This window comes from Opisthocomus hoazin, chromosome 16, assembly GCF_030867145.1.
Source record: "Opisthocomus hoazin isolate bOpiHoa1 chromosome 16, bOpiHoa1.hap1, whole genome shotgun sequence".
In the NCBI taxonomy this organism is placed as follows: domain Eukaryota; kingdom Metazoa; phylum Chordata; class Aves; order Opisthocomiformes; family Opisthocomidae; genus Opisthocomus; species Opisthocomus hoazin.
In genome coordinates, this window is record NC_134429.1 from 13,717,963 (window position 1) to 13,728,696 (window position 10,734).

Genomic DNA, 10,734 nt, shown 5'->3' on the forward strand with positions numbered 1-10,734 from the left:
TTGATGCTTTTGCAAGTAGGACAGACAGCAAGGTGTTAATTTCACTGGTTGGAACGCTTTCATTTCTTTGGAACTTACCTCAACATTCTGCATTTTTGTTTACTACTTTGTAATCCAATAGGTAAAAATGGGCACTTATTTGTTCAGCTCTGGTGTAGGTTTAGAAAGGTAACAATACTGTCATGTAACTGCACCTGGTACAGAGGAATCCTGTTTATATCTAAAAAATCTAAGGGCCAGGAGAGGTGACTTGCTCCAGGGTCGTAGGACTTAACAGTGAAGTTCTAACCACTGCATACAGCTGTTACTCAGTGGAATAATTTTAAGTCATACATAGGTTGTGGAAGTCCTCTATTTACCTAATGTTTAAGTTACTCTGATTCATAAAAATGCTACTATTGGAAGAATACGGTTTTAAGACGCTGCACTTTTTGCAAATGAGGAAAACTAAGTACCTTTATGCACCAACTAGCAATTTTCATACTGGCATTTTTTAGCTTGGGTGCTAATGAACGTCTAACCAAAAGTGAAAGCAGTGCAGCAGGACAGGTAAAGCAGTGAGAACATCTGTCAGCAGAGGTAAAACGGAAAATTTGGCTGGTAACATTTTACTGGCACTATTAGTGACAACGTTTGTTATGGTTTCTTTAGCCCCTGCTCTGTTTCACGTTCTTTTAGTTGGAGAATTTCCACTCTTCGTTTCATCCTCCCTGCTGACAAACTGACTTTCCATCTGAGCATAGCCATAGTTCAGCTGAAGTGAAGTCAACAGCATTCTGTCTCTACTTAAGTTTCTCTCAAAGAGGATCAGTGAGAAGCACTACTTCTGAGCCACTGTAGCTTGTTATGCAGGTCAGGGATGTAATGATCTCATGAACAAAATCAGAATGGTCTTAATGTATTAAAAATATAAATGGGCTGATGTTTTTCTCTGCTGTGCTGGAAAGCCAGTATCTTTGGCCTCTATACCTTCTTTGCAAAAGACGCTGATACCAGACAATGACAGCCAAAACACACAGAAAGGCCAGTCACCCAGTGGGGAAGCAGCAAAGATGATACCAAGTCATGAATGCCATGTAAGAGATTCTGTTCCCGTAACATTTACTGCAGCAAAGAAGGGAAGGGGCAAAACCCAATGTCTGTCACCACTAAAAGGCAAGGGTGTCAAACAGTCAAAAGAAACCAAATTTTAAAAGGGTGCATGGGTTTCAAGTTTGGGACAGGACTGCTGAAAGGGAAAGGTAACAAAGAAACAAGACTCCAGAGAAAACATCTGCAGAAAGCAAAGCTTAGAAGGCAAGTACTATTGTGTGCTATTGCCAAGCAGCTTAAAAAGAAAACACATTGTTATATGGGATTTTTTCTCTGTCTTTTGATCAAACAGGATAGAAGCAGGTCATTGTACCAGGATCTTTACAAGCATCAAGATGGGAAATAGAGAGCACTAATCAAAAATGGTGCATTTGGCTTGGAAAATTACTAACAGCAGTAGCCTGAAAGATGCGAAAAAGCATGCAGCAGACCCAGAGTGATGCTGCTGGGAAAGGATGGAGAAGAAAGCAGGGCTAGTAGGCAGCCTGTAACTCAATTCTTCAGGGGCAGGGCATTCCAAAAGCTTAGAACAATTCAGAATACTATTTTTTAACAAAATACTGCTAAGGGAGGAACCTAGCCTGCAGTTCTTTAGCACTGTGGCCAGTATCAACCTCTGATGTCTGTTAGGCCACACCTGTGTGTCTTTTATTACTGGCATTTTTTAATAGACCCTCAAGAAAAGTAAAGTATGCTAAACCCTACTACTGAGACTCTAATTAACTAAGTGTAATTTATTTTTCTTTTGTCTTAACTGCATGTGCCTATTTCCATAACCTTTCAATTTTCAAACTCCTGACACTGTCCATCAGTGAGCTCTATCTAGGTTGACGCACTCTTCTGTAGAGAGGAGCGAAGAAACAGTCAAATCTGTAAAACTCTGCTGATAAATAGATCCCAAAATCTGCAGACAGTATGCTCAGTTTAGGTTGCTCTTCCTCCTATTTATTTAGCACACTGCCCCTTAATTGTAGAGGAAAACTGGGAGACATTTCTTTGAAATGTAAAACTATATGAATATAGACACCAGGTCTTCCAGATCAAGTACTACAGAACCTATGGGCTGTATTTGTGAAGGCCTTGTATTTGTAAAGGCTTTGACACACCTCGTATTTCAAATCAAACACAACTTTGTGTGCTGGCAGGTTTAAGTGGAAGGAGGAGTGCTGCTGTTGCACTGCATCATTTCTCTGCATCTATTTTGTATGCAGGACACAAGCGGAGAGAGTGAGAAAGCCACGCTGCTGTAGAGGACCTCAAGGGCTCTTGCCCCGCTACTTAGAAAGTCAAGCAGAAGGCCAAGAACAGCTGTTCAAACTGACTGACAACATCCAAGATGAGTTGTAAGTACTTACAGTTACTTTAAGCAGTTCTGTTTGCTGCCACTGTATCTTCATGTCTTTGGGGAAGAGGGACTAAAACTGCTTTACACGCCACACGTGCGTGCGCACACATGCACATACGTTGCATTTGTTTTCTCTTGGTACCGATTAGCAGCTCAGCACGAGCACCTGCTGACTTCCACAGTGGCCTGCCCACCGGCTGCAGGTGCCACGGGGCTCCTTTGGTTCGCTTGTTGCTAACTGCCACTGATCGCACGTCACATACAGGCTGTGGAAGAACTGGAGCCTTCTATCATCACAAAAGATGAAATCTCAGTAAATTTCTAAATAATCATTAGTCCATTTAACATGCATAATACATGTCCAACTCCCCACACGTACTGATGAACAAGTGCGTGTTTTCACCCTGGACTCTTCTTCCTCTGTAACGTGCATGCAGGCAGAACTAGTACCTCTTCCCGTGTCTGTCCCTTACTGTCCATTCCTCACAGCCCAAGGCCTAGTAGAGTGGGTAGTGATTGCTTGGCAGCAGTACATGAACCACCGCTGACCTGCACAGAGCGTGCTCTTGAGCTGGCTCTGGGTTAGAAGCTAACTTGGATGCCCGTGGTACATGTTATTCCTAAGCTACAGTTGTTAACAACCAAAATCACGTGCAAATTTTTTTTTTCCCTCCACTCCGAAAACTCAATACTGAATAATTTACATGGATAATACACTAAAAGCACATATACGTTTGAATGCCTTGGATATGGGTTCAGGAAAGCAAGTGAAAAGAGCGTGTAAATGTTACTAGTGGTCAAGTTTGAGAGAATGACAAAACCCGCGTACAGAGTGAGCACATGCAAAGATAGCTGTACATTTGTTTCTACAGAAGATGTCAGTTTGTTGGGTTCGGGTCTTAAGGCATAATTCATTACTGAACCTGATTTCTACCACAGTTACCTGCACAGCTGCTTCCAGTGGAGTGTAAGATGCTGTGTTTTACATCTATTATCCATCACAGTAGTTAGAACTGCTGATGGTGAAGCTACCAATTCAGCAAGGTATCATATTTCACCAGTGTCAATGATCTAGCTTCAAAGCCATGTGCCACTCTAATTCTGCCTTCAGCTACCTGGGAGGAAGAGTTTGTAATCTGCCACTTGCAGCCCTGTGATCTTACACTCTCATTATCATTTTCATCTCATTTAAGGGTCTTCATGCATATACAGTCTGGCTTTTAAGTAAGGAGAATTGAAAGAGAGCAATCTGTGACCAAAAAAAAATTGTCAATTCTTTGCAAGTGTACCCCAGAAGCAGATCAGTGGGCTGTTGTCATTGAGTCACACTGTTCAGTCACTGTGACTTTCACCATCAGGAACATCATTCAGCAAGAAAACAGTGTTTCTTGTCATGGAAAATAGGTACAAAATTATGCCTCTGACTCTTATCCTAGTATCATAATCAGAAACACATTTAAGGACCTGATTATTTGCATATTTTCCTTCAGAGTTAAATCCATAAAAGGGGGTTTAATACCTTGCTCTACTGTTCTAACTAAATGTTTCCACATTTTTTTCCAGTTAGGCTCACTGTTTCACTTCTGGAAAATATTGTGTAATTACTTCCTGATGTTGTTAAAAAACCCACAAATTCTCCAGAGGTCTGGTTGCTTCTACTTTGTTCTACTGGATCATGTTTCATTTAATTTTTCATTTTACTAATTTGAGATCTTTTTAATAGTGTGGAAGTATGGGTTTAAAAAAAAAAAGCAGTATCTTGAAGTAGTATCTTAAAAGGTTAAATACTCATTCTGAGAACTAGACAGAGAGAAGAAAGTAACAGTTGGCAAGAGAAAATGGGTAATGATGCATGATGCAAACTTAGAACAAAATGTAGAGCTCGAACTACAAATTAGCTAATGTTTCTGTGCCTCACCATTAAATCACTGACCTCTGTTTCCATTCCTCAAAATATATACATGTAATCACTAAAAATCTTGTATGGAAAATTAGATATATAATGTGGTGTTCTTATGGAGAAAATACAAACCCATAGTCTGATTACCCAGACGCCTCTACTCAACTTTGTAGTAGCTTTTAGTGCTTCAGTTCTCTCCGCAGATGCCCCCCATACAGTGGGCTGTAATACCATACATCAGGAAAGGGCTGTTCTGCTTTTGTGGGTATACAAAACCTTCTCAAGTTTCTCAGCTTTGCTGTGACAATTGCTAAGGATGGTGCTAATGCTATTAGGGGTTTCTGATAATCACCTTTTAATCTTCTTTCCCCACTCGAACAGAAGCAAAGAACACCAATGTGCCAGCAAGTTTCCTTTGGTTCTGCTTCTAGTGGAAGTCTGACCTGAGTCAAAGCTCGGATCTCTGTAAAATATTGTACTTGCTTTCATGTGCAAGACAAAAAACCTTACCCTGATGGAAGACCGAGGGGCAATTGCTAGTTTCAGTAAAGGTGCTAACAGTGTCTTTCACCTAGTCTCTTTTAAGCTGAAATACACATTTTTGTCTGTTTTGTTTTACTCAAAGCAGCACAATTCAGTTATCCTATCCCATAGTTTTATCCAAGGGTAGAGCTGGGCAAAGTACATTACAGGCTGTGCTCTTCTCAGCACTTAAAATGTAAGTTGTTAACTTGAGTAAGTGTGTACGCCTCTCCCAAGTTTAGGGAAGGCATTTGTCAGCTGACATGGCTAGGAGGCATAGGGCAGGGAAAAGACAAGTTCAGTGCAGAATACCATCTTTCAGGGGACTATTACTGGAAATATTTTTCTATACCGCAAAACGAAACCGTGATCTGAACTCTTGAAATATTTTTGGCTATTTAAATTCCATTTATAGCTATGGGTTTATTTGGATATAGCTCAGTATAATTTATGCAAAGTGTTAGTTAAATGGTAGAGCCAACAGTAGTTTTGAAGATGCTAAGCTTTTCTGATCTACCAAGAACTTTTCGTACTGACAGTCGTCACTGAGTTCAAAGACAGTGGAGTATTTTGCAGAATGTACTAGGACAACAGCAGACAGATTGGTACAAGCAACAGTTCAGAAAACAGTAATTTTGAACCTACCTGACAGCATGAGAATCTTAGTTTTACAGATGTGCCGCTACTGTTCTGGCTTGTTCACAGAGCATTATTACTCTAGAACTCTTTTTTAATTATGTACTCATATTTCATTTTCTGAATTTTTCAGCATTTTAAAAAACCCACTAATGAGGTTCATTTCAGTAGTACAGCAGAAGTTGGGGAGAAGTGTTTGTGTGTGAAATACCTATTTCACTTTTGCATTCCTTACTGCTAGTTTTTTACACATCAACCTTTTCAGCCATCGTAATTCTCAATATTCTTCTTAATTCACTCTTTTCTACCGCCACTATTCATCACTCAAACTAATCTCTCTGGGGAAACCTGCTTGCTGCTTAACCTTTCACCCCAGTGTTAAACAGCTAATTTCTCTTTTCTAGCTACTGATCCAGGCAGCAGGTTAAGCTTGTTTTTTGTTTTTAAAGGACAAGGGAGGTGTGTGGTAAAAGGAAGCTCAGGAGGTTTACAGTGTGTAGAAGGATAATGCTCTTGTCATAAATGTCTGCAAACTTTTCATGTACCAGCAATGAAACTGAACCTAAAATTAAACTTCAGTATTAGGGCTTGCAGTGTACCAGTGCAAGGAAATTACTCTTCTTAAGCCTTGTTAAAGTATATATTTATATGTCCTTTTAATGTCCAAAGAAGCCAGGCATTTAGAGCTAATATTTGATTTACAGCATGATCTTTTTTAAATGGGTGAGAGAGTACTTCATCAGCTTGATTTTTAGAATAATTTAAATTAAAACCAGATGAATTGTACGTGTTACGCTATTGATTTTTCTGAAAGACTTCTAAAGGTCACTGAAAACATAACAGGTGAAGACATTCATTAGTTTAGTATTTTTAGCTTCAAGTGAGTAATTTTTCTTTTGTTCTTTTTTGCAGCTTCATTGCAGTGGAGAACATAGACAGCTATTGTGTTCTCATTTCGTCTAAAGCTGTTTATTTCCTGAAGAGTGGTGACTACACAGACCGCGAGGCCATCTTCCTAGAAGTCAAGTATGATGATCTCTACCACTGCCTTGTTTCAAAAGACCATGGGAACGTGTATATACAGTTGACGAAGAAAGCTGTTAATACAAGCAGTGGTGTAGCAATGCCAGGCCCATCACAACAAAAACCAATGGTAAGGATCTAGCACCTCCTTGTTTCATTCATGCGGAGGTTTCTTTTCTTTTCCCCTTTATGCGCGTACTCGGCTGAAAGTGTTTGTAGTCATTAGTGTTTGTTTCCTGTGCTGCATAACAATGAAAACTTTGTTCTGTCAGCAGTGAAAACAGCTGCTGCCGAAAAGGTTTAGGTGACAGTAGAACTTACGCCCTAAGCTCCTGAGAAAAGCTGAAGGCAAAATCTAAAATATTCCTGCAGGCAGGAAAGTTACAGTAGGCAGCATGTATTAACCTAAGAAAGGCTTTAACTTTACAATACATACATGAAACTGAAGTACTTTGCTGTCTATTTAGTCTTCTCTTCTCCTCCCATACATAGTATTTTACTGCAAGGTATCTAAGATTGGAAAGAGTGCTTATGTCATGCATGTAAAAGTTAATCAGAACTCTCACTTCTAAAACCAATTACAGGGTTTTTTTGCTTCATTACAGTAGTTGCTCAGGGGTCTGTTTTACAGGCAAGGTTACAAGCTCACCCTTGACCCAAGTCAGTTTACATTCCAAACAGATGAGCCAGATAAAAGGTAGAAGGGAAAGCAAAGAAAGTAACTTCAAATATTGCAAGATGTTTCCGCTCTCATCCTAAAATGCCCATCTCTATTAACCTGTCTCTCCCTCTCTCACTTACTTCAGCCTCAGCACTGGGGAGGAACCTCCACTGAAACATTTCTGTTCATTATAGGAGACTTCAAACCTAATCCCTTCAGTTAGTGAAGTAATAAAAAATAAATATATTCTGCTTTAGAGGACAGCAGTACCACATTAAGAAAAATCACATTTCTTTTTGCAGGTGAAAGTGAAATCTGAAGTTCTTGCAGTAAAGCTGTCTCAAGAAATAAACTATGCAAAGAGCCTTTATTATGAACAACAGCTTATGTTAAGACTCAGTGAAAATCAAGAACAATTAGAGCTGGACTCTTGAAACCTCTTCCTTACTGCCAGAGTGAAGTGCAAGTATCAGTCTGGAGCTGATGGTATTCTGTAACTAGAGAAAGTACTGCACGGGAAAGAAGTATGATTTTAGGATTTAGCTAAATGGAATCATTGTGCATAAGAAAACAAGTGAGGTGGGCTCTTTTTTTTTTTTGAGCATTAGTTGTACAACAAAGATACAGCTGAAATGCATTTAGTTCTGGGAGAAGCCCTGTATTTTGCTAACATGTATATATGTAAAAGTGTTTCATGTAAATAAGAAAGTACAGACCAGGGTGTTTGGTATAAATAGAAGTCTGTTTACTGTGTAAAGAAATTAAAGGAGCTATACTGAGTCTTACTGCACTGCCTGAAACTAGCCATTCTCTCTCTCTCTTCTTTTTGTTGAGAAAGCTGATTTTCACAGTGCAGGTATGTAGATAAAAGTTTAAAAAATAAAATAAAATTAGGAGTTAATTGCAGCTGTTGGAGCACGGACATCCTGTAGTATGGAGCTTTAACGCTGTGATTAGGGTGCATTGTTTGGGGTTGTTCAGGGTTTTTTGGTTTTTTCTTAAATCACTAGTACAGCTAAATGCATGTATACGTAGTGTTCCACTGAAATTTCATCCTCGTTTTTAACAAAAATAATTGCGTTTTAATGCAATAAATACTGCAATGAGGACTCGCTAATTCAATTACATTTTCAAAAAATTAGAAAACAAGAAGCTGATTCTGTTCTGAATACAGCACTTAAACCTAGCAAAGTCTGCACTTCCGAAGGCCCCTGCTTCTAAGCTGCTTTTAAAATAGTTCGAGTGAGCAGCCTTGGAAAATGAAATCCTTAACGTCAGGTTTTCTCCGTCACTCAGACTGAGTAAGTCTATCTAGTTGGCTGGTTAGTGTGGAATTCTGCTCACGCTGGAACTGCTGAGGGGGTGGGGGGAGAGGAAATCGCTGCATCATTTGTCTTCATGACAACCTCTTCAAAATTAAACTTTTTGAAATAATAAAAATAACATGCTTTTTCAGATGTTGTACATCAAATCAGTATTTGTCTCATCAACTTTAACCAAGCTGAAGACTGAGGAATGAGTGCAGTCACATACCTTTACTCACAGAATCTAGGAAGTCTCGTTTTTGTGTTTGCTCCCTGGAATAGTTCAGCAACTGTGCTGCACGTCTGCGTGCACTACGGCATTTTGCTGTGCAAGGTTCAAGTGTGAATACACAACCTTCTGAAAACTGCGGAGTAACCTACATTTTAAAAGTTATTTTGTAAACCTTGGACTCAAAGTAAGGAGCCCCACTATAGCTTTACTTTCAACTTAGTTTACCATTTAGTTATCCTTTCATAAAGGCATACAGGAATATTTTTACACTGAAAGTTGGAATTAAACCAATTCTCAACTCCTGTAAAGTGAAAGGCAGAGGATTATTGTCTAAGGAGAAAATGTGGTATCAGTTGATGTGTGTATGGTCTGTGACTGGAAACCAAAATCCATAAAGGTCCATTACACAAATGAAACTGCATCACTTTTGTATATTTCTGGATAATTTTTAAGTAAATTAAGGAATTAAACAAGTGTATTGGCTTAACAGTGCTTTAACATGTCAATCCTACTGCACTCTGCTACCAAGACTCCCTCCTTCTCTCACCTGTAAAATTCTTCTCTAATGCACCGACTGTCTAGCTGCTAAAGATGGTAAGTAGATGGGGAAGGAAAATAAAAAATAGTTCACAGCTCTGTGTTGAGAATTTACAGGAGAATGGCTTGAATACTAAAGTTTTGTAACAATTTATATGAGGAGCTGATGTGCAAACTCTTGAAAAGTAGTTTGATAGTACACCCTTTGAGTTACCAGAACTCAGGAAGCCACAGTAGATAATGGATCTAATTTATGTATTTGTTTATTTCTTTTGGACTGTGCTTAACCTATTCTTTTGACTGTTGATTATTTAAACCTTTGAAAAGTGTGACTATTAGCCTAGATGTATACGAGTACCATGGACCATAACTGGCCTAGGTTAGTCCTGTATGTTACGATACCGTTCCTGATACTGTGCTCCTCTTGAGTACGGTGGCTGAAGTTGCTCTCTCGTCTACGGACAAGGCGAAGTTTTCTCTTAAGGGTACACACGGGGTACTGATTACAAGGAATGATGTCTTCATACACAGACATAGTTGAAAGCAGCACATTGCCTCATTTAGCATTCCAAACCAAACTGAATCAGAACTTTGTTTTTTTAAAAGCACAAATTATGTTATTTATTGCTGGAACCCAACTATTTTTATATAATTCCAGAACTCTTACTGTGGACTTCCTATTGCTATTGGCAGTACTAACATTATTACTCAGTGAATAAATATAACTTTCAGATTCCAGGAGCCATACTCAAAAATAGTTCACAGAGGATGTGGAGAGTAAGTGCAAACTCTTAAGAACTCAAACACAAGCCGTAAGTAGACTAGACAACATAATAGTTCCATTTACCAAATTCTGCAAAGTTCTTCAGCTTCTGAGCCTTGTGAAGACAGTATGCTTACCACGCTTAGCCTCGTTTCATTGGAGGAGGGAGGAATGACTGCTGCAGCAATGAAAGCAGATTCAGTCCTCAACTTTCAGAAGCTGGGGAGGAAAAATTTCACTGATGAGAGACACTAACACAGCTTTCTCCCCTGCCCTGCTGTCTTTAGCACACAGCCAATACAATTCAGGGAAGACAATGCTTTTTCACACCTCTTTGCTCAAGTCTTTATAAAAAGCTGTTGACCTTCACATTCTAATAAAGCTTAAATGACCCATCAACAATGGAGGTAGCATTTCAAAAACCCTATAACCCATGCAGTAATATGCTGAGGTAGAAAGACTTCACTTCAGCCCATTAGCTTTGATTTTACCTATATTTTGCTGAGAACTGTACAACCTGTTCTCCGCCTACTCTCACCAACTTTGTTTTCTTGCTGGAGTTGCTACTGAAGAAATGTAAAATAAAGATTATTGACATAAGAGTTATTTCACCACAATTCTGGAGAAGTGCAATAAATTTATTCCACCCACACTCTTCCATGTGCTCTTGCTTGCAAAACCATTAATTATGTGCAGGAACAGAGAATGACTGTAGAGGA

General features: G+C 39.2%; 1 protein-coding gene across 6 annotated transcripts in view; it reads left to right on the top strand.

The window, feature by feature from the left end:
* The window catches only part of VPS13D (vacuolar protein sorting 13 homolog D), a 108,523-nt gene extending 100,544 nt beyond the window's left edge, over positions 1–7,979 (top strand). For all 6 annotated transcript variants that reach the window (XM_075437606.1, XM_075437610.1, XM_075437607.1 and 3 more), the window contains 3 exons: positions 2,304–2,435; positions 6,408–6,648; positions 7,482–7,979. In XM_075437606.1, the coding sequence (XP_075293721.1) occupies positions 2,304–2,435; positions 6,408–6,648; positions 7,482–7,613 (505 nt within the window). In that variant the 3' untranslated portion in view covers positions 7,614–7,979. The remainder of the gene's footprint in view (positions 1–2,303; positions 2,436–6,407; positions 6,649–7,481) is intronic.
* Positions 7,980–10,734: the final 2,755 nt, after the last annotated feature.